General features: G+C 45.2%; 1 protein-coding gene across 1 annotated transcript in view; it reads left to right on the top strand.

Annotated features, from left to right (window-relative positions):
• Nucleotides 1-24,948, top strand: part of nrxn2b (neurexin 2b) — a 569,330-nt gene that overhangs the window by 243,144 nt on the left and 301,238 nt on the right. Inside the window, exons 7-10 of the mRNA XM_079295191.1 lie at nucleotides 591-1,029; nucleotides 2,086-2,469; nucleotides 4,091-4,294; nucleotides 7,358-7,384. Of these exons, the coding sequence (XP_079151317.1) occupies nucleotides 591-1,029; nucleotides 2,086-2,469; nucleotides 4,091-4,294; nucleotides 7,358-7,384 (1,054 nt within the window). The remainder of the gene's footprint in view (nucleotides 1-590; nucleotides 1,030-2,085; nucleotides 2,470-4,090; nucleotides 4,295-7,357; nucleotides 7,385-24,948) is intronic.

Here is a 24,948-nt window from a genome sequence, read left to right as displayed (position 1 = left end):
AGGAAGTTGGTCGAAACAAAGATGGAGACATCAGAGAAAGAACTCAGATAAAACATGTTGACACAGTTTTCCTTTGGGGACATAATTTGAAGTTGAAAAAAGTAATAAATCGCAATATATGTTATCACAATACTCAGAATATCGCAGTATCGTGATAATATTGCAATATCGTGATAATATTGCAATATCGTGATAAATCGAAGTACCGTGATAATATCGAAGTATCGTGATAATATCGAAGTATCGTGATAATATTGTATCGTGACTCAAGTATCGCGATAATATCGTATCGCGAGATCTCTGGCGATTCCCAGCCCTATACAGTACTGATCAACAGGAAGTCATGCTTTTCATTCATTTTCCCCATGCGGACACAATTTCCCAGCAGCCACTATAACTGACACTTGAAATTAATTTGGGCAATTAGGATGCATCCATTATGCAATGTTCTTCTCTGCTGCAGCTGCATTTTAGTCTAAAATAAAGTCCATTTTACAATATGTATCCAGTTCTAGATGCAATGAATGAATCCCCAAGCACCACTATTTCATCCAGGGTTATGACCAATCGCTCTCCGCTCTGCTCTCCAGGTGGTGTACAAGAACAACGACTTTAAGCTGGAGCTGTCTCGTCTGGCCATCGAGCGCGACCCCAAGATCAACCTGAATGGCGACTTGGTGTTCCGCTGTGAGGACGTGGCAGCCCTGGACCCCGTCACCTTTGAGACCCCCGAGTCCTACATCTCCCTGCCCAAGTGGAACACCAAGAAGACGGGATCTATCTCCTTCGACTTCCGCACTACGGAGCCCAGTGGGCTCCTGCTGTTCAGCCACGGCCGTCCTCAGGGTCCCAAAGAGCAGAAGCCCGGTCGGGAGCTGAAGACAGATTACTTTGCCATGGAGCTGCTGGAGGGGTACCTGTACCTGCTGATCGATATGGGCTCTGGAAAAACAAAGCTGAAGTCCAGCAACAAGAAGGTCAATGACGGGGAATGGTGCCATGTGGACTTCCAGAGGGAAGGGAGGAAAGGTGAGGAGTGCTTTAAACGTGTTTAAACTCTGCCAGCTGATCTATCATTTGACTGACGTGGCAGCATGTCATGAAATGATACAGATCTGTTGGCTTTAGCGGAGTTGATACTGACACCATCAAGAAAATAAGTGCTATTTTGACTGTGCTTTGGGTGGTATCATCAAATATCCTAAGTGTTGTTTTCTCATACGTACACCAATGTGTAATCTGTTGCTAGCTCCACGCTATGTTACAAAACAGATAAACTTGTACTCAATTTACAACTACTTTCCTAGTATTTTGTAGCTTCTTCAGGCAGCAGCCTGGAAGAGTTCATTGGATTAAGAGGACTCATTTGCCACAGAAAAAGAGTGCAAAACCGGTCTAACAGCTCTCCAAACAAATCCACAAAAGCTAAGAAATGGTTAGGCGTAGAGTTAATATATGTCGTGGTATTAGTTGATGTGAGTTGATTTACCTGAGGAGAGACCTTGTGTTCTGATGTCTCTGCCAGCACAAACAGGGACATCTGTGCGCTTGAGTGTCTGGTGTCTGATGAATGGTCTGTAGGTGGGCACGCACCTAGGACATTATATCTCCCCCCTAATGGCGTCTTATAATGAGGAAGGGTGTGAATGAGTGTGTGTGTGTGTGTGAGCATGCATGTGATCTCACTGCTGCTCCTGCTGTAATTGACTTTTAATAGAAAATTAAGACGGAGTCGTTAATCACAGAAAGATAGAGGGCCTTTTGTCTCACCCACTCCCTGCTGCATTCTGCTTCCCTTCTCCTCCATTTAGCCTATTACAGACACATTAGACACACACACACACACACACACTCTCTACTGTCATCTATTCTCCCTGTCTCTTGTATGTCCCGCTGTCTGTGCTTTATATCCCTAAATTATCCACTTACTGCTCCTCCCACACTCACTCACTTGCCCACTCACTCAGCCACTTGACCTCCCCCCCACTCCCCCACCTATCCAGACCACACACTTCTCCCACGTTTCATCACGTTTCATCACAACTATTTGAATATTCAATTGACAACTGTGTTTCTGCCTTCAAGGGTCAATCTCAGTCAACAGCCGCAGCATGCCGTTCAGCTCCCCGGAGGGCAGTGAGATCCTGGACCTGGACAGCGACATGTACCTGGGCGGGCTGCCCGAGTCTAAGTCGGACCTCATCATGCCGCCGGAGGTTTGGACGGCGCTGCTCAACTACGGCTACGTGGGCTGCGTCCGCGACCTCTTCATCGACGGCAAGAGCCGCGATGTCCGCCGCCTGGCTGAGATCCAGAGCGCGTTCGGCGTCAGCAGCTTCTGCACCCGTGAGCTGCAGAAGAGGTGCAGCAGCGCCCCTTGTGGCAACGCGGGTCTGTGCAAAGAGGGCTGGAACCGCTACATATGCAACTGCATCGGCACCGGATACCTGGGAGCCAACTGTGAGATAGGTAAGGAGGGCGATGTTGAAGGGGATGCGCGTCTTTATGGGTGAAGAGACCAATACTTTGGTGGTCTAGAACTCATCATGAATTAAAAAAAAACATGAATTTGAATTCCTGTAAATTGAAAAAATAAACGTTTACCAATTTGCTGGCTTACGGATCCAAAACACGACAGCAACCTTTCAACAAAAAAAATAACTTCTCATAGTCAAGCCATCAGATAGAAGGTCAAAACATGAAACAAATCCAGGTAAATTGATAATGTTACAATGTTTACAATGCATCTTGTAAACTCCATCCAATAGAGCAGCAGCGAGAGAAAACAAGTGTAGAATGAGCATTTAAACAATGAGCTGCCTTGTTTCTCACACAACCAAGCAGCTGCTGTATGGTGGGAGTAAGAGTTCCACGGGGAGACATGTCTCAACCAAATGCCACCCGAGGCTGGGTGGCTTTTGGGCGCCTGCTGGCTGGGAGGGGTGGGGTGGGGTGGGGTGGGGTGCTGAAGCACTCAGAGGCTGACAACAGTGTGACAGAGCAGCCAGGCCTACCGCCGCCATCTGTGTCAGTCACGAAACCCATGTGGCGCCTAAGCCACAGCGAGGGGAGGTGAGCTATTCAAATAGCACCACGTACGTCTGATTCATTCCAATTAGCCGCAGGCTCCGGGATCTGCCTTTGCACGTCCGTGGGGGTGAGTGAGCCATGACAGTATGGGATTTTGAGGGACAAGGGGGTAATGAGGGAAGGAGAGATTGGATTCAAATCAGGACAGTGGAGGTAGAGGATGAAATGTCTTTATTTTGAAGGGTGATATTTATTTTCCTCTGGGTGCTCACATGGCAGGTTCAGTGATGCTCCTTTGCCATCTGGTGGAGCTTTGTGTTACTGCAGGGATGTGGTACAGGGGAGGTTTTCTAATAACCAGCTACATATTACTCCATGCCAACAGACTGAGTGCATAGATTAACATATATTAACTCGAGGAAGAATTACATGATGCCAAGCCAAATCAAACTAAAAGCTATGATGGTGTTTTGAGCTGGTGTTAGGGTGATAATTCACATTTTTTTGGGGCGCCATTTTTATGTATTTCGGGTATGTAAGACGTGTGTTGGTCCAGTGTGAGCTAATCTATGTCGTTCACTTTTGAAATATCACTGCTTTTTACCAGTTTGTCCTCCCAAAGAAGGGACTGTTCTGCTTATTTCACTGCCATCATTTTCTAACACCGAAGCGTTTCCTTTACATCGTGACAGTGACTCACGACAGCCCACGATGACGCGTATCAACCCACACCGCCAAATAAGAGCAGTACTCCGGGAACTGTCACTCTACACAGTGTCTATTTAAGCCATGGCTGATTCTACAGAGAGTAACCACGGCCAGTGCCGAGTGTGAATAAGGATGTCTTTTGTTTTTTTTACATTTTCTCTGAGCTGGAGGAGAGTCTGATAGTGGATTGAATATGGTTTTCTGTCTGTGATGTTGGTGCTGTGGGTGGTAGATTGGTCATTAAATAACCAGGGCATAGTCTGCACACATGAAGATGCAATAGCAAAAACACAACCCACTTGTCACAGTCCCGTCTCTGTCCTCTGCCCCCCCCCCCCCCCCCCCCCCCCAGAGGCGACGGTGCTGAGTTATGACGGCAGCATGTACCTGAAGATCATCATGCCGGTCACTATGCACACGGAGGCCGAGGACGTGGCTCTGCGCTTCATTTCCCAGCGGGCCTACGGCCTGCTCATGGCCACCACCTCCAAGGAGTCGGCGGACACCCTGCGGCTGGAGCTGGACGGAGGCCGCGTCAAGCTCACCGTCAACCTCGGTAGGACCCCCGTGATTCATCGTGGCTGTCCCTGCTAACCTTTCCCTTACCATCCCCTGTCTCCTCGTCTTCGCCCTGTATTGCAGCATCGTATACTGCTGAACGTAGAACGATGGTTTGACATTTTGAGTGTCACACCATTGTTTTTTTTCTCTATTGACAGATATTTGAGTGGGGAAAAGCTTCTAAATGTGTCCCTCAGTTACTTCAGATTTGTTTTATATGACAGAGCACATAATGTAATCGCTCTGGTTGGCTGTGCAGTAAGCTAAGAAGCTAGCGTATGCCCATCACTGCCCTTTGGTTTAAATGAGAAATGCCAGCAGTGTATTTATTTTTGCGATTTATTTGCTGAGGTACAAACACAGAAACTTCTCCTCCATCAACTGCTTGCTGCAGGAAAATAAGACTTAAAGTCTCAATGTAAAGTTACCCCTCCCCGTTTAGCCCACTGAGGGGAGCCACCCTGTCGTCATTTATCTTCCATATTGTTTGACCCCTGGACCCACCCCATCCCCTCTGCTTTTCACCCACTTCCCTTTGTTCCCCGTGAAGCCTCATAGCAACTCCTCCTGTTTAAAAGCTCCATCTCTAACAGTACCCCCGGCCTGATCCTGAGCCTTACCCCACTAACTAGCCTGTCTCCAGGAGCTTCGAGGTGGCCTCGCTCATATGTCGCTCCTCCTCGTGGTTCTGCTCTATTCCAGTTTTGGTGGCTCTACTTCTGCCCAGAGGTGCTAGGAGGAGAAATGAACCCTCATCATAAGTAATTACAGAGTTCAGAGAAGAAGGGGGGTGTAAAGAGGTCCGAGAGGCAACCTTGTTGGGAGAAGGTCAGTGAAATTGTAGAGTAGGGTTTGAAAGATGGATAGTTTCAAAGAACTAACAACAAGCTGCAGGAATGCAGACCTTTTGACTGATTAACATGTCATTGCACTACAGTAGAAGTGCTCTGGGGAAGATGGCGGAGGTGGTCGCTCCTCTCTCTTTTTCTACTTTATTTTCTCTCGCTTTTCTTTCTCCCTCTCTCGCTCTCTTTCTATCTCTCTCTCGCTCTCATTTCCTGTCGCTCATCAACACCCCACCTGGCCAAGACTCAGAAGATGGAACTTTTCATCCCTTCAACGGCCTTTATGTCTGCGACCCTTGGATCAGACAGTCAGAGAGACCGCCTCACAGCTGTAGTTGCCTGAAGTCGCACACACATTTGTCCTTGCCGCCCACAGCTTGAACCGCTAGCAGGCCCCCAAACCACACATCTGCAGCTGATCCAAATCATCTATAATCTGTAGCCACGTTTTTCCCACAGAGAGCTGGGACCCACATTCCCATTCCTGTGGCTTTAACTGGGCTATAATGACACCTGAAAGAATTTGAGCGAGGCTAACGCGCTGCTCAGGATTTGCTCAGCTCTTTTGCAAGGGGGTTAATTGACAGCTAAAGTATATCACATCCGCAGGGAATCCTCAGTATCTGTTAAGGCGTTAATCCTTCCCTATTTAATCCCGTCGGTCACAATAACGACCAGTTGGATGGTAATTCAATTCCTGCTGATTAATCACTAGGAAAGGCTATAATTGGACCTAATGATATTTATTAGTCATAGATAATGTCGATAACCTGTTCAGTGTGTCAGCTAAGTCGATCACACTGACATTCCCATATGACAGCCGGCCGACATTTTATTTATTACTTTACATTTTTCAAAAACCGATTGCACAAATGCGGCTCCTATTCAGAAAACACTGCTGCCTGCCAACAGGAGTGGCCCTTAACTACATGACCCCCACCCCTCTGCAGCGTGATGCTGGTCCCTGGCTGTTTGTGTCCACTATTCTGTTGCGGTTGACAGCTCGAGAACACAACCCAGCCGCGCTGCCGCATGCACACACACTTTACAGCAACAGCAATGAATTCATATCAACAGAAGATATTTGGAGCGGAAACAATAATTTGATGCTTCATGATCCCTGTAAAGGAAGTCTCTGTTTCCTAAAAAGTCCGGGTCCGCTACAGAGCAGGATTCAGTTTCTTGCTGTTTACCAGAGATGCTGTTTACTGACACTTCAACCACAGTCTTCCAGTCGAAGGGCAAAGCTTTGTATCCAACGCTCCACCGCCTGACAACACATCTTGTAAAATGATGTGTTTTTGATGCACCACTTGCAGCAAATAGTGCAGCGCAGCGTCTTATTGCAGTGTGTGTGTGCACCCAGGCGTGAGGTGGCTGGGATGTGCAGATCACCCTTTCTTGTCATTTACACTGTTGGGTTTCTCATGCCCAAAGTGCTGCAGAAGGCAAGTGAATCTCAAATTGCTGGGAAACGGGGGGGCTAACGTTAAAAGTGCAAGACCCTGCTGTCCGCTCCAGTGAGCGCACGGCAGATGCAGCAATAAAAGGAGTTTATTTGCAGCCCGAGTCAAGAAAGCAACCAGTTATTAGGCCATTCCATTCTGAGCAAAACATACTGTGCAGTTGAAATGATGAGGCTCCATCTGACTTGTTTAATGAGGTTCATCGTATATTGCATGCTTTATATTTTGTTATGATTTACAAAGAGGAAAACAAGACTTTTGACATAAAACATTTTAGAAAAGGTGATGTAAGCTTCACGGTTTTGCCAGATGGAATGTTAAATCTTTGATCCGAATTTAGTGCACTCGCATATAAAACTTTATGAATTCTGTAATCGCATAAAGTGTTTATTACGCCAACAACGGAGCACTTTGCATCGTTTATTTTGAAGTGTCATCAATATGTTGACATTGCCTGATGCTCTCCTACTGTATGGCCTCATGGTGTACGATGAGTCTTGCCTTCTGCTGTGCTTCGGGGGTATCGGGTGGAAGGAGGGATGGGTGATGGGATTGATGGATGAAAAGGGTGATCCTGACTCAGAGCCTGTCCCCGGATGGTGGCCCCAGAGCAATGCTTGGTTGTCTGCAGAATGTACCTTGAAGGATGTAAAATGTCTTTTTTTCTCTTTTATCCTTTCTGTCTCTTTCTTGCTCTTTTTTTTATTTTTTATTTGATCTCACCATTTCCGCTCTTTCTCCCGCCAGATTGTATCAGGATAGACTGTAACCTCAGTAAGTGGTTCTATCCATTTTTCTGACTGAAGTGTATTTGTCTATCTCATCTTGATTCTGTGCAGTGGCCCTTTTCTGCTTCCACCTGACCTCATCATGAGTGACACCTCTGTCATTACCCACGTCACTCTTCCATACTTTGAATATGTTGAATTTATTATTCCATGAAGCATCTTTTTTTTTTCTCATCGCCTTCTTTCATTTGTGTTCTCCTTACCGCCTCATTTGTATGCAACCCCCCCCCCCCCCACCCACACGTTTTTCCAAAACATGATCTCAGTCGTATTTATCTTCTTTCCATAAGTTCTGTCACTTTTCTGTCACACATTTAATTGATGTTCCACTTGCATAATTATCTGGATTTCTCATCCTGCCATCCTCTCGCTTGCCTACCACTATCACCCTCCTGTCATCCTGTCAACCTTCACCAATAATGCATTCAGAAAAGGGCAACTTGACACACCCCTGTTGGATGTTCTTATTTTCTATTATGCGGCGCCCGTTCTCGGCTCCACTCGGCTGCACGCACAGGTGTTGCTTGTTTTCTATGTGGGACAAACTGTAGTTTTGGGCCCCCAGAAAGCCTAATTGCTTATTGAGAGAAGGCACCACCTGGTGCACGCTTGTTTTTCAGAGCAAGCCAATGTTTGTGTGCCCCATGCTGGCAGCATGATAGCACTCTGATATTTCTATCATAAGCACTGACAATTGAGCAACGAGCCCACAGGTAAGTGCTGCCAGCCACAGTGACAAAGATGGAGAAAACCTGATGTTCTGCAACAAAGTGTGTGTCTGTGTGTATGTTCTTTCATTTGCATGGTGTCTTTGTGTATTTGCATGTCATCAGTCTGCAGTCAGAAGGATTAGATTTGGGCAAGGATCACAGTTTGTTTCAGTCAGAAGTTATTAATGCTCGCCTCATTATGTAGTGGCGATGGTTACAGAAGCAATGTTGTCAGTGCAAAGTGCTGGGATGTGAACCACACTCATCCGTGTTCTGTGCTTCTGCTGTGTGTGTGTCACGTCCCTGCACTTAAAATACACTCGAACGCTGCTTATGTCAGACTTTATGGAGTGCGATCCAAAAACTTCAAAAGCCTCCGCTCGGCATGGAAGTGGTCTCAGTGTATGACGAATTCCACCACTTAGTATGTGTGGAGCCACTGGCATGACACGCATTCAAATAATGCTCAGAGGATATGTAGACTCCGGGTTGACCACTAGATGGCGGACAAGCACTGGAGAGGATTCATTTGTGTTGTTTCATCCCACCGCAGGGCTCCGTCACTTCTCTGGAACTGACTTGGATTCCACGTTGTTGTAAATGATCTGATGTGGTGGTTGAGGTCACAACAGATGTGTATGTTTTGACCTGATACATGTTGCAGTCAGAGATTGTCAGAAGGCGCTTTAGTTTTTCATAAAATGTCCATTCTTTCTTCATACTACTATAATGGAAAGACCGCTTTTGTCATTGATTTTTTTCTTAATTCAGCTGCTATGTTTAAATATTGGTATTCACTGCTTGGAACACTTGACGTGGCACACTGGGTTTCAGCGGTTTTACAAGGAACATTTTATTTAACATTATAGTCTTTGGTTGGCTGAGCGCCCTTGTACAGCAGTTCCCTCTTTCACGGCCACTCTGCACAAACCACACTCTAAAGGATCCCAACATATCAGTGTGTGAGTGCATAAAGGAGAGAGAGAGAGAGAGACAGAGCGAGGTGAGAGCAGAACAAATAGAGTGGAAGAAAACCAGGGTAAGGCAAGGCAAGTTTATTTGTATAGCACATTTCAACAACAAGGTAATTCAAAGTGCTTCACATAAAACCATTAAAAGCATCAAAACATAAGGCAAAAGAAAAGGAGATTTAAAAACAATTAAGAACATTCATTAAAACATTAAAAAACAGTGTAAGAAATATAATGCAGTAGTAAAATGCAGAAATGCAGGAAATTGATGAATATATGAATTGAATGTGGTTCAATTAAAGGCAGCAGCAAACAGAAAAGTCTTCAATCTTGATTTAAATGAGCTGAGGGTCTCAGCAGACCTGCAGCTTTCTGGGACTTTGTTCCAGATATGTGGAGCAGAAAAACTGAACGCTGCTTCTCCATGTTTAGTTCTGACTCTGGGAACAGAAAGTAGACCGGTCCCAGACGACCTGAGGGGTCGGGATGGTTCATAAGGTAGCAGCAGATCAGAGATGTATTTTGGCCCTAAACCATTCAGTGCTTTGTAAACCAACAGCAGGATTTTAAAGTCAATTCTTTGTTGGACAGGAAGCCAGTGCAAAGACATCAGAACTGGAGTGATGTGATCCACCCTCCTGGTCTTAGTGAGGACTCGAGCTGCAGCGTTCTGAATCAGCTGCAGCTTTCTGACGGACTTTTTACAGAGACCTGTAAACACACCATTACAGTAGTCCAGTCTGCTGAAGATAAATGCGTGGACAAGTTTTTCCAAATCCTGTTGAGACATAAGTCCTCTAATCCTTGATATATTCTTCAGGTGATAGTAGGCTGATTTTGTAATTGTCTTGATATGGCTGTTCAGGTTGAGGTCTGAATCCATAACTACACCTAGATTTCTGACTTGGTTTGTGGGTTTTAACATCAGTGACAGGGTAGCGCTACAGACAACACTTTATTCAATGCCATGACATCTCGCGGTCGATTCCTCCTCCAGAGACCTGCAGTAACTGAAGCCCTGAGTTTGAGTAAGAAAGCCAGGGTACCAATGTCTCTGCTGGCTTCATGCAGATAGGGTTGCTTGCAAGCTAATACTACACGTGTCACTAAATATAAATCATGTTACATGCTGACTGCACAAAGAGTAAAAAGGCTCGTGAGTGGTGCAATACAATATTGATTACACTCCATCCCGTATCTCTTCAATACAGAACAAATCAAAATACAAAGTCTTGAGCTACTAGCTTTAAGCTTTAAGTATGGCTGACATGCATTCAAAGGCTGCTATTGGCAGAATACATCAATAACAGAGAGGCAGCGTTTTCCATCTTGATCTCAGGATATCCACAGAGATACAGTAAGACTATAGGATCATCAGAACACCAGTAACTTCAGTTGAATCATGAGCTGATTGAAAGCATGACTCGGATACATTATGTTATCGTGTATCTGTTTGTTGTGGCATTACGACTAATACTACTTCTAAAACTACTCTAGTTCAACTGTTAACTCTTTCATTGCTGGTGCTTTCTGAGACTGATCAGCCGTGTGTTTTTATTGCACGTCTTGCGTGTTGTGACCCTGCTCTCCCACCTTAATGCGCCTGGAGATGATATGGAGCAGAGCTGTAGCCCTCAGCTCCAGTCGGGTCAGGGTGTCAGGCGGATGATATCTGTGTGGAAGGTGGCCTTCCAGCAGCCAGCAGCACCTTCTCTTAGCGCTAGATGAGATGAGATGTGTCGTGACATACGGCCAGCATGCGGGAGCGAGCACTCCGTCTGCTAATGTCACACCCTTTGACCCGCAAGCTCTCACTTCAGACACACACACTGTCTGTGTGTATAGAAATGATGCAAAGCAACTGATAACAGGTCAGTATGGCAGCATATGGAAGCAAAAACAAACATGAGCAAAAATACACCATATATGAATCATTTGCATATGAACCTGTCATTTTGTTATGCAACCTGACAAAATGACAGACTGACGAGCCAGGTGATTGGCAGTGCATATCATATATGTTACATAAACGGCACAGGACTGGTAACAGATGTAAGTTGTGAGGTTCCAACTTGTATCCCTTAGATACTGCTCTGCACAATAAATGACTGGATAGCCATGCAATGAAACAAAGGTACCAGGCCTCTGAAGATTGATGAAAGTAGTACATGTTAAAGTTGTCAAAACCCAACACCCTCAATCAGCTTAGTGTTATTAGCGATGGGGTGTGACGTGATCACAGAATCACGTTCGACTTGATATTCAGCCTGCTTTGTCACGCCCCTCGATGTTTGATACGACACATATGGCAGTATGAGACGCGCCACGCTTTCAACGAACTCCAATGTAATTCCATCCGCGGCAATAATAGCCCGTGGGACAAAGGAAGTCAGGTGACGTAGTATGGAGAGTATCTGCGACAGAGTCCATGTAGGGAGGTGGGCGGGGTCAACAAATCTCATGAGGTTCACCCAGGAGACAGCTGTCTGTCCCGTGTGACACCAAAAGTCACCGTTAAGTTGCGTACGTAAGTTAACTTAGACAATGTAAGAGTTACGTAACAAATGTACTCATTCTATCTCAAACGTTTGCTAAAGTTAAGCACCTACTGACCACACCCTGAGGTAAAACAAAAGTTACTCATTGTGGTGAATATCGTGATTTATTTTAATTTTTTGCAATTTACTATTTCGTTGCCGTTTCTGAGGGTCTGTTGAGCCATCGCGGCTGCTGCCACTCAAACGGATTACCCAGAAGTGCTCGTTCAAGAGATGTCTTTCCCAGAAAATGCTCTCCACGGCCCCGAGTACTTCACATACAGGATGGGAAACTTTTGACCAGCACTGTGAGATAGTGAGCTAACTTGTGGTGTGAAATGAATTGCCAACCAAGATAGGGAAACCAATTGATTTGGACGAATGCACAACGTCCTATTGATTATCATTCAGTACTAACTAAACACCTTGGCATATTTTTCACCTGCTCCTTATCCTATAATTAAGTCATTTTCCAGATAAGAGATTTTAGATCCACAGTTTTAGCTTTTTTAAATTGAACTATTGTATAGTCCAGCAAGGATAGCACACTGATAAGTGAGTGCACCGGGAGATGAGTACGTCTAATGCTGCCGCAGTGATGTGAACGCCCACTGAGACAGATGTGCACACATGTGCGTTCACAGATGCATGCCTCATCTGACACACGTTGTGGGCAGGGAAATGAGTCTTGGAGTTTGCCCACACAGACGCGGTGTATTTCTGTCACTGACGATGTCACCCTCCTCGTTCTGAACTGCTTCTACCCAAGTTGTCAGGTTTCACACTCCTCCCCCATGTTTTTCTTTTGCACAGTCACGACTACTGGAATATGTAGCACAGTTCATAGAGCCCTGTAACTTGTCACCGCCGATACCGTACTCGTGTTCAGAGACTGCAGGTGTCATGGTCGCTTTGTGTTTGAATGAGTGGTTTGTTCAGTCTAAATTAGTGCTAAAGTGTCTCACCAGCTACCACTGGTAGTTCTCGCTCGTCTCCGAGCAGATGGCTGGCTTACTTTCTCAAATATTGAATTTGAATGAGTTTCCAATCGCTCTCTTGAATCATGAGTCATCACATCGTATCTCAGCCAAATAGATGTCAAAGAAGCATTTGCTGTAGGCACTAGAAGTTACCGCCAGCGCGCACGCCGTCCTACGGTTTCTGGAGTTTGAGCATCTATCGGAGTTCGACTGTATGAAATGTATTTTAGAGATGCTCGGATTGGGATTTGATTTTTAAAGGCAATTTAAGGCTTCAATGGAGGTTCGCACTTTTTTCTTGTAATGTTCATTTCATCCTCCAAAGCCCCAGGGCCAAATGTGATGCAATGAGCCAATAAGAGGAATATGTTATTAACATAATGCCTTAGATCTGTGCACCCTCAGAGATGGCTACGTCATGTGATATAAATAGATTTAGGTCAAAAGCAATCATCTAGTTCAGCGATGGACAACACATGAATTACACATTTCCCAGTAGTTAACAAGTTTAAAGTAATTAACAGTCTGTGTACTGTTAAGCACCAGTACGACAACATACATTGTGGAAACACATTGGATATAATCAACCTCCCTGACGGGTCCACACAAATCGAATTTGAAATAAAAAATATATATATGCATGTAAATATCTTCTCCATTAATGCTACTTCATTTCATTTCCACACATGTTATCATATTTTGCTCTCTGCATGCTTTAATGGGAATTAACCGAATGCCTCTTAACATGTTAAACAGAAATGACCCAATAAAGAAGTGCTTTGAAGCCTCTATGAACTTCAAAGAGATATGTAATCAGGACATGTTCCCATAGCTACAGCTGGAATGAAATGTGTGTGTGATGAATTCTAATATGTACACCACTAATGGTTGACACCACTGACAGAGAATTGTAATGAAAGTGAAACGTATCTATGTGATTTAAGGTTGTATGCATCAGTTAAATGAAATGACATCGCCCCGGTCTAGGTTTTTGAATTGTTCGGCAGGCCCACATGTTAAGGACGTATGCCACAATGGGGTGACTGAGTGACACCAAAGCTGTAGAATGACTAAGAAATACAGTTGAACCTTCAATTGAAATTGAACGGCAATTTAATGCAGTGCATTATATTCTATATGTTTTACTAAGTCCAATATATTTTAGTCATTTTTCAACTCATTTGAATTTTCATAATGTCAGTGTTTTGTAACTGTTGAGAGTGCATGTTGTTATTAATCTGAGTCATAGTAGAAGGAGTAATAGTCTTCGTCTCCAATATGAAAACATAAACGGCCAGAGCATTCCTGCTTCTGCTGCTGTTAAAAGGCTGACAGATAAACGAGTGTAAAGAGATTGCCAAGGATGCCACTGTGCTTTGTGTTTTTTAGTTTCTCTATTTACCGCCTCCTCTCCTGCCTCCGCTCTCTGTGAACTCAAGACACCTGAGGCAATCTGTTCACTAGACCTAACCGGGTGAGGAGATTGCCTTCCTGCCCTCCTTGTCTAATAACAACTGTCCACACCAATGTTCCACTGCCTGCTTGTACTCTGGACACAATTTCAATTCTTTTACTTGTAGAAGGTAGACGATTCTGTCTTTTTCACCTGGGACCTGGTCGAGCACCGGGAGCCAGCATGTTTAAGGAGACGAAGGGCTCCGCTGAGCATCTTTTAGAGCATGTTGGGCGGGAGGGTGGCAGGCTTGTCTTGCTCAATGGCCTCTGGGACCTCAAGTGGATTACAGATTCTGCCTCTCGGGGACCTCAGCCAAGTGGTTGAAGCCATCGTCACCAGTAACAAGATGGCATTTACACAACTCGCTCATTGAGGTTTACTTTTGCCACAGTTTTGTGGATGATTGTTCTGCTAGTTGCTTTGCTCAGCTTGAAGGACATCATTACTTACGCTCTTCTTCTGTATTCCCGTAGTGAGCACTGTAATTCAGATGGAGATATTTAACTGTTGCCATGGTATCGTATATATGCCCGTCTGGTGACCTGGTGAGATCCACCAATACACCGTGATGACTGTACAGTATTCAGCATTAAAAAGTTGTTCATCAGCCTTGAAGTTCTGCGTTCACAAGTGTTTCATGAGCTTATTGTGGATATTAGAAGGAGCTTCAGTGCGGTGGATTCTAAGCGTTTCATGAAAACAGAAAGCGTTGTTTGTAGCTGTTCTGATGTTGCAGGAATTTAGCACTTTAGTAGAAGGTAGCACAACGTCACTCTGTCTCTAGTGTAGTAGATTAACATATGAGCTCAATAAAGGTTAGGTGCAAGGGGAGCCTGCAATATTTAAACAAAGAAACGTACACAGTTTTGTATTCTGAATCAATGGTGCAGAATTTCAAAGATCGTTTATCCATCAATAGAAGATGATTTCCCATTTCCATGCAGGGTTCAAGCTCTCTGAGCATCTTTTTTTCACCAAAGTCACCGAACATATTTTGAAATGGATCACATGTCAATGACGCACGGAGGACCAGACCTTTTGTGTTGAATGTGAATGTGTCTACCTCGCCAGCATAGCTTCAGTCCATGATCAGTCTGCCGCCTCTCAGCGCTGCGTGGCACAGGCGACAGGTTAGATGTGCACTCATTACAGAGACTCTAATGAGAGAACCGGCAGCAGCCTGGAGCTGTCGAAACCCATACTGCCTTCCAGGATTGATATCTATCCCATGGGACCATACCCTCCTGCCATAGCATGCTGGAAAATGCAGTTCAAATCATAAATCAGAATCCCCCGGGGACCTTTTTTCTTTTTCTAAAAACTGAGGGAGAAGGATCTGAGGAGGGTGAGGGGAAAAAAAGAAAAGAAACAAGAGGACGATGTAGACAGATGAGAAGCAGACGATGGAAGGCGAGCGGGAAAAGGGACAGCAATGAGGGAGGATGCAGATGGCAGTACGAAAGGGGAGCAGGGGAGTTGCCTGTGCTCGAAGCTCTGAAGGGAGCACTACAATTCTGGAGGGGACGGGGAAAATGTGTGATTCATTCCCCGCTTCTCCAAATCAATCTGCCGTCCTCTCAACATCTTGCCGACTCAAATATGTCTTCATGCGGTAGCCGTGCAAAATTCTAGAAGCTATCGGCGGAGGATGTCTTGTCACGGATTCTAAAGCACCAGCGCCCCCCCCCCGCCTCATCCTTGCACAGGGGGGAGAGAACAGTGGGGAAGAGAAAGTGTGTGTGGCCCCTGTTTGCAAGCGGTGAATACAAATGTCTATGTGCGAGCAAGCTCTCCACACACATTTTGCTTCAGAGGAAGCCAAGTACACACTTGTGTGTGCACACACACACACACACACACACACACAGGTACAGGCTGTCTTATCTCTGTAATTGGCACGGGGGGGTCAGAGCGGCAGGCGTAGAGATAATCATGGCCGGGGGTCATAATCTGTTCACCGCTCCCCTTGCTCCTCTCATCGACGCCCCCCTCTCCATCAGAACACACACACACGCACACACACACACACACACACACACACACACACACACACACACACACACACACACACACACACACACACACACACACACACACACACACACACACACACACACACACACATACCATTCCGGACTCCAACACATACCTGGCCCCCTCGTCTATGTTTCCCCTTTTGCACCATGTAGGAGATATTTTGGATGTGGCCGCACACAGGGGGGCTTTTTGTTCTGTTGTGTCAGCATGAGACAGTGTCCTCAACTGACTGGCAGACCCCCCCCCCCCAACACACACACACACACACACAGGCTTACCACTCTCAAATCCCTCTCCACATGCACCCACACAAAAGCATCCCCTACTCTCCTCCATCAAATGTAGCGGGTACAACAGATACAGTGGAGCGAGGACAGACACTTTACAGGGGGCGGAGCTTGATAGATGAGGGGTAGAGAGGTGTAGGTTAGAATGGGGTAACAGGAATAAATGAGGAATAAAAGAAGGAAAAGAGCTGCAGGTGAAGGAGGGTCTTGATGGAGATGTCTCCTTTATATCAGCGTTATCTGGTCATATCTTTCCCTTTCATCACGACATCGCATGCTGTCAGCAGATGACTGTCATTTAGATGACGCGCATGTGCAGTCCCCCCCCCTCCCCCACACACACACACACAAACATTTTCATTAGATCTGCAGCGATAGGCCTGCGCTGCTTTTGAGATAGAACATATGATCTCTTAAAATAGGAGCCAAATAACATCGTCAAAAGAGGTCTTATCCTCATAACTCTGAAGAGCAAAGTAAATCCTGTCACTTGCCATGGAAACCATATGAACGTCTGCAGCCTTATGTAACCATTGCTGCATGCCTTTGCTTCTACATCAAAAATAACAAGTCCATAAGGGTCACTCCATTGAAGAAACCCTCATAAAGCGCACTGCAATGAGTGACTGAGGAAAAATAAGCAAACAAGAGAATAAAGAAGTCCATCCAAACATACACATACTGTATAATGCATGTAGAATAGGCCAAAACACGCTCTCCAATGGCTCAATTTGAAACACTTCAGAATCTGAAAGTCAGTGAAAGCAGTTAACAAGAAGAAAGTGACTGATCAAGACTCCTGAAATGAGTTTCTGACGAAGGCAGTGAGGCATTAGTGTAGTCCTAGCGCTGTAAATGAACTGTTAGACCGCATATATGAGAAACAGGTGTCTGGACTTTGGGGAGTAGTTTTTTGGAGTAAAGCAAATCCTTGAGGGATTATTTTAATCAAAACAACGTGTGATTTATAAGATTAGTGGGCAATAACTTGGTTGTACAGTGCATTAGACTGCCTTATGCTAGAAACTGCCAAATGTAAATTGCGTTTGGCAAAAGGCTGTTCCATAAATCATCATTTTATTTTTCTAAATAAGCCCTTATTTACTCACTGGCCCATGTCGTTTTCCTCCTGTATTATTTGTGTTTATATATTTGTATTGACCAAGTAAAGTATGTCAAGAAGGCTCCTCCCTCTTTAAACCCAGACATGTATTTGTTATAAAAGACACATTATCCAGAGGTGGAGTTTACCGAGACTGATTAATGCATGGGTGTACTGGTAGATTTCACAATGTGCACCTGATGCTTGTACTCCGTATGAAGAGATGCCATGGAGCTGTTTCACCAGTATACATAATGTTATTGTTTAACATTACTAAAGTTTGATGTTGTTCCAGTTCACTATCCAGAGCCATCATGCATTTAGCTGAGCATGCAGACCATAGGATATAATGTTATGGAATATCATGCTTTTGTGTTATCTGGCTTCTTCGACAAATTATATAACCCTCTGCACAAGAAGTTATGATTAGTTGTGACATTTGTTGGAGGTTATTATATGTGTGTGTCATAAAGCTGGCAGGAGATTATACTGCATGACAAATGGAATTTAACTCACCATCAGCATCCCACAGCTATAAGTGCTGAGTTGCCATCTCGTCTGCATCTAAATAGAATGTAAAGAAACTTGTTTTTCAACAGAAACCAGCTCAAGAGGCCACACCCCTTCATCAACAATTCCCATATCCTGCTCTTTTGGTTTGTTTGATAGAGGCAGGCATTCTACCAGCTGGAAACACTGTTCATAAGTATTGTGCAATATATTTTAAAAAACAATTGGATCACATCAGGGGCATAAGCTCAACCCTCATTTTGACGTCAACTACACACTTGTTCAATTTCATGACTGCATCTTACACGACGCTCCACAGACAGAAATACAAACACCTGAAAACACGTAGTCTTCCTCTGCTGCTGTAGGAGTCTCCAGGACACGCATGTTTCCATGATGAGAGACACGGACTCACAAGGTGACAATGATACCAGCGCTTGTGTGGTGGCTGGTGATAACACAAGGACACTGAGCCTTTCCGTGTAAGAAGAAGACCTGTTTGCTCTTTATAAAGGATAGTACCCGGACCGTTTGTCATGCGGCGTCCTCAATCTGGCATTACCATCTCTAATGAACGTGGTTAGCATATGAGAGTGGTGGCAGAGAGGGTCCGCTGTGCATGAGCTGAGGCCCCGCCATCCAGACACCAGTCGGCTGGAGTAATCAAGTGTGAAGGTTGCGAGGAGCAAAGAGCGATTAACCTCCCAAACGCAGGCCGTCATCACCGTCTGCAGAGCACAGACGGGAGGGCGGGGCTGTGTGTGTGTGTGTGGGGGGGTGAATATGGGGGAGTGTAGTGTATGATTGCTTTTTGCTGTCTGATGGAGAGTGGATTGTGAGTGTGTCTGATAGGAAGTGTGCAAGTGCATGGTGCGGGTTTGCAGCTAGGACTGTTGTCACTTTGATGGAGAAGAGAGAGTGTGTGTGTGCGTGTGTACATCCGAGTGTGTGCAATGGTGCCTGCAGCATGCAAGTCTGAGGCCTTGACTACAGTCTGGTAAATAGTCATTGGCGGTACGTGTGAGTGTGTGTGCACTTACAGACTTTCACATGTATGCTTTGCCGTTTGTATCTATTTATTCTGGTTTGTGGTCAAATCAGGCCGCGCATCCCGCACTGTCTGCCTGTCCAATGTGATCCCAGCACACTCTATTCCCATATGACATTACAGCGTGGCTGTGCCTGGCACGCCCAGGCCTGCGACCGCCTGTTTGACATGCCACTGTGTCGGCTGGTGTGACGCCATGCTGAACCGGCCCATCTGCTCCAGGCCGAGCTGGCACAAGGGACAGCTCATTGGAGGCAGGGATGAGGGAAAGGGCATCGGACCTGGGGCGAGGCGAGGCGTGCCGTCCAAAGATTCTCCTGAACTACAGCCCTCCACACGGTCCAGAGCATAAACGAGGGTGTGATGGAGCGTGAGGGTGTGTTTGTTTTCAGGGGAGACTAGATGCACTCATGACGAGTGGATAAGCTGTTCACCTTTCTAGCTGCAGAGTGGTTCCTCTATGCAGGCTGGCGGAAGTCTTGATGAATGCATTATTGAGAGGGTGTTTTCATGAATGGATTTCTGAAACAGCAGCTTTTGTTTCGGGATCAGTGACAACTAACTACAAGTAATCTCAAAAAGAGTAACTGGACTGCTACTTTTTGATGGCCTATTAGAATATAAAGCTTTCCATACATGCAGTTTTACACTATTTGTGGATGTGTTCCGCATGGCGATCGCCGACTGGGTGTCATAGTTTACTCACCTATGTATTTCTGGTTACATCACAGGACAGAGGTGTATTGAGGGTGGGAAGTTGTAGGATTAAAGCTCTGTTTGATAGTGTTTGTGTGGGTTCTGTGAGTGGGATTGCGAGTGTGATGCAATGTGTCTTTTGTCTAATTAAGGTTAGTTTTAGTCACATACGGTTACAATGCCAGTGTAATGTATGAGGTCAGGTATATAGTTGTAATTGTTAAGCACTGTGTGACTAATGTCTATGAAAAGCATGTATACATACACGTTACTTACTTACTTTAGAAGTTATGGTTAATGCTTGGTTAAGGGTTGGGTTCAGGACTGTAGCCAAGGGCATATGTATCATATCAACATGGGGGGGTACACATTTTAATTGGGGTTTTTCCTCCAGTGTATTTTAGCGTCAAACACTTAATTTCCTGCATTCTGGTGATTTTTTTAGTTACCAATTTATGGTGGAAATGTCTGTAAATGAAAACACAAAATTCAGGCGGCAGGTGAGAATTGTAAATAGAATAGAATACAGTGCAACAAGGCTCTCGGCCATTCTGCTTTGCTTCCAAATATGCAATTCTTATCAGATTAATGGTGACAATTTAAGGCACGAAGAAAAGTGATAGGGACACATCCCCACCATAAATTACACACATTAATGTAGCGCTTTGAAAGAACACATCCTAGTCGATAGCGATGCGCAGCATGTGAATATGTGAAGATCTTGGGTTGGGGCAGGTTATCAGTGTGTGTTTCACATCATGTCAGGTGTTCCTTTCAGCGCAGCAACGAGAGGTGCAGTATTTATAGGATTTGTTCATTTGTGTGGGAGGAGAGCATTCAGCCGTTTGAACTTAAGAGACAACACATTGTGAGGTTCTGTTAAAAGAAAAATCAATAGCAAGTCGAGCCCATTCAGGAAGGTGCTTTAAAAGCAGCGATACCTGGGACAGATGAGCTGTGTGTGTGGGGGGGGGGGGGGGGGGGGAATGGGGGGGGGCGTTCCTCTTCATTACCGGCACTAAGGAGCCATGCCAGGAGCACAGATGGCAGCAGAGGGAGGGGGCATGGGGGTTGGCACATAAACTGCAGCACACACTTGCACACTGCGTACATCCACACACTCCAAACGACCATGAGGAGCATGTAAATATAAAGAACATGTCCTCAAAGCTCAATATGCTCTCCTAACAATTGTGATATACAATTCAGGTATAAAAAACACACATTCGCAAAGATACCACCTGCCCACCCACACACACACACACACACACACACACGCACGCGTGTTATCAAGCTATCCCGTGGTGTTCCTGTGCCAGTCTCTTGGCCGGGATAGCAGCCGTGCTGACACTGCATTTTTCTCTTCATCTTTTGGCCTCCTCACTTTCACACACACACACACACACCTACACACACACACACACACACACACACACACCTACAAACAGACCCCCAATGGTCCAATTAGGAGCACTGGTCTGTTTGCACTGCAGCATGTTTGTGTGTGGGAGATGTTTCTGTTTGCACAGCATGTACTGCGCTCCTCTGCAAGATTGAACGGAAGAGCAAGCTCTCACACATTCTCTCCCTCTCACAAGAAAGCCATGTAGTGTCAGTTCATAGCCTACAGTACCTACAGTACACCTAAGAAACGCCTCCAACCTCACCACTCGTATACTTGAGCTGCAGTACTTTTGTTACATAAAATCCATCTGTTAACACCAGCTAGTGTTTGTTTTTTATTGTTATGCACATTTCCCTTGATTAATAGGCAGGATATAGACATTAACTTCAATAACTTTAAAATGAATCACAGAAAAACGCAGATGAATGGGTCAGTACGGAAGCCCTGAGAGGCTGATCCAGATTGATTTCTCTCCTGTGATTTAAGAGCAGGAGAAAAAGAAAAAGAAAGAGCCAGGGTCATTGTTTTAAGTTGCTTTCTTTCATCTTTGAAAATGGTTGGGGGGAAAAACAGGGGAAAGTCTTTTCTTTTGTCAGGATTATTTTTGTATGATTTGATTGTTGAAATACTCAGCCACTCGAGCCAGCGCTGCCCCACATTCTAATATAAGCATTCATGTTCTCCTGTAACGGCAGGTTGGCCCAGATTAAAATACATTTCCAGCTAAAACAAAGACATGACAGTAACGCACAATATATGTGCCTTGAGTGTGTGGAATGCTTTTAGTCCTCTGGGTTGGTAGTGCATTACAACAAACTCAAAGAACAGATTCTTTCACCTTTCTTCACTTTCTTCACATTTCTTCGTCCACACTTGCCTCTCAGGGCGTCTGTACAGTAGTGATCACTAGAAGAGCATTTTGCATCTGCTGGGTTCTTTGCTTCCAGGCGATGATGCCATATGGTTGCCATAATCGAATACCTCTTTACTTTATTTTGGGGATTCTGTAGTGCAATAACCGCAACTGTATGCATGCTTCGTTTTTGACGTTACTCAGGATTTTACTAATCAATTTTTTTGGGAATTGTGATTGCAATTTCTTGTCTGAAATAGTCACAGAAGTAGAAAATAGCATCTAAATAAATCTTGTTGAACATTTGATAAAGATTAGCTTGTATATAAAGCCCAAACTGTGTTTTTGTTTTTCTTGCTTATTTCCATATAATGCTAATCGTGTATTTACAAAGATTTTTCACGCATTAGCGACCATTGGAGAACAAATAACCTCTTTACATAGTTTCAATATGTTTCACACCTGCACCAGTATGTGCGTACATCTGTAAGAGGGTGTACAGTTCAGTGTGTTTACATACAATGCACTTTCCCAGATGGCGGCACAACAGGGGGCTGCCTGAGGTCCATCACCTGGTAGTAAAATGCTAATCGTTAACATAAATAACTTTTACACTGATACTGCATATGCACATATCCCCACCTTGATTAAAACATCTGTCCGTCTTGCTTAGCGGGGATTTGATGGAGACATCTTTTTTTTCCATGTGAATTCACAAAGAAGCCAGGCATTACAATTCCCCTTGGTCATCATTTGGTCTCTCTGATTGGATTTTTATCCTGATCTGCAGTTCTGCATGAAACATCCATTTCAATCAGCCGGTATACACCCTCAGCCCCACGTTTCCCCGCTATCTCTCCTCAGTCTCCCCTCGTGCCCTCTCTTCTAACACTCCCTCTTTCCTCAGAGTGGGGCTGCTGAGCCGAGAATAAAAACACTGTGGCGTGGAACCATTTTAATTAGACTGCAGTCCACCGTTATATTTTCTGTCCTCTATTGTACGCTTGCAAGTGTGTATGCATGAGTGTGCATGGCTTCGCGGAAGCTCGTGACCTCAAAGGTCACGAGTGCTAGTTACACATACTAATGTTCTCTTCCAGGGAACCACAGAGCTTGATCTGGCATTCGTTCCTGTGTCCCATACTTGAGGATGGCAGGCTCTGTCGAGCCTCGTCAGAGGATGCAATGCTGTAGTTGAGGGAGATCGACTGTTATGGAACTCGACCAACATAGTTGCTTTGGTTCCCCTGCTCAGTTGAGTCTGGCATATTTGGGGCACATCATTGTTCTGTGATACAGGATTCTGTTCAATGTTACATTTCTTTAGTTTGGTGAAGGCTGTTCAGAGACTTTCTAACGCTACAGTTATGTATTAATGAACGTCAACGTAGCAAAGCATGGCATTGCAACAGTGCTGTAGTCAAGACTACCTAAACCGAGACAAAGTCATGACCAAGACCAGAATGTATTGACGTCGACGCAAGACCAAGCATCTGAAGGGTTGAGACCAAGTCAAGACCAGATCAGGGCAAGAGCAAATCAGGACCAAGACCAGATCAGTGTAAGTTCATCACCGAATGACACACCAGATGTGGTCTTGACCGGTCTTAAAACAAAAGCCCTCATTGTCTGAGACGAAGACAAAACCGGGTCAAATGTGGTTGATTCTGAGACGAGACGTAGACCTTCAAAAAGTGGACTTCAAAAAGTGGAGTCTAAGATCGACCTCGAGTACTACAACGCTGCAGCTCAGCCTGGGCACCAGTGCGACTGAGTTGATTGGGGTTCATACTGTCTTGTTAGCTGAGTCATCACATTCAATCCCTCCGAGCGAGCGTTGACTTGCTGACACGACCGGCTGTTGCCCGTGACCCCTAAAATCCAAACAGTCCATCTACATATGCTAGAGTCATCCTGACAATGCCGCTCACCCCATGTATGACTGCACGCCTCATGGCCGGTTCTGTTGTCGGCTACTGCTGAACCAGCAGCTGACTGACCAGGAACTGCCCTTGGCTCTTTTAATGCTGCGGCCCTGCTGTTTTGGCCACCACGTTGGTCTTAGCTGTGATCGCTGCTCTTTGGCCGGCTTCAAGCCCTCTGGCCAGCATCAGACTGCGGCGTGCTCGTTAGCTTAACAGCCATGTCGGGAAAGCTCGCTGGGTTTGCTGTGAGGCCATCGTCAGTCAGGCATGACCTGATTTCATGCAGGACGAGGCACAAACAAAATGAAACTTGCCTCATAGTATTGTTTTTTTGTCAGATGCTATTTCTATCTCAAGCACCCGGGCTTCTGAGAGGGCACACTTCTTCATCAGTGGTCTGAGAGACATCTTGATTTCTCTGCCACCTCTGCGCAGTCAGAGAGACATTCCTCGTCTCTCACTTCCTGATTGTCGTGATCGGAATGCTGTCATCGTTGACGGATGAGCCGCTTTACTCTCTGAAGTTGTTTTGATCACGGCTTCGACGTAGTGATCATGTAACTGCATTTGAGTACTCACTGCTGCAACATCAACCGCACAGCCTGAACACAGACCGATGGCAACAGCCTGCAGCCGATTGGCTGACGGCTCGTGTTCCATTGACCCGATTGCATTAATCAAGTTTGTTTACAGCCAGAACACAGCGATGGGTGATGGCTGACTGCTGGTAATAATGCAACAGCCCACAAACATCACACCTCTCATTTATGGTGTGCCGACACAGTCAATGAAAATAACCCACACCTCTCCAGCTCCCATGTGCCACATTTAGAAAGTCCAAGGCAAAGTGATTGCCTGAGAGGGCATGGCAACAAAATAAATGAAGAGAGAGAGGCAGCTCCTGTTCGTGTGATCGCAACCTTTTCCCCTGCTGATCTCTAAGACAAAGTGAGACAGCACAAGTGGCAGGATGAGAGTAAATTGCATTTTAATAATGGACATCACGTTTATTAATGAGCCCTGCGTCCCCCTT

This window comes from Melanostigma gelatinosum (assembly GCF_949748355.1).
Source record: "Melanostigma gelatinosum genome assembly, chromosome: 23".
Lineage (NCBI taxonomy): Eukaryota > Metazoa > Chordata > Actinopteri > Perciformes > Zoarcidae > Melanostigma > Melanostigma gelatinosum.
Note: the sequence above shows the minus strand (reverse complement) of the source record. Positions and strands in the feature narration are given on the sequence as shown.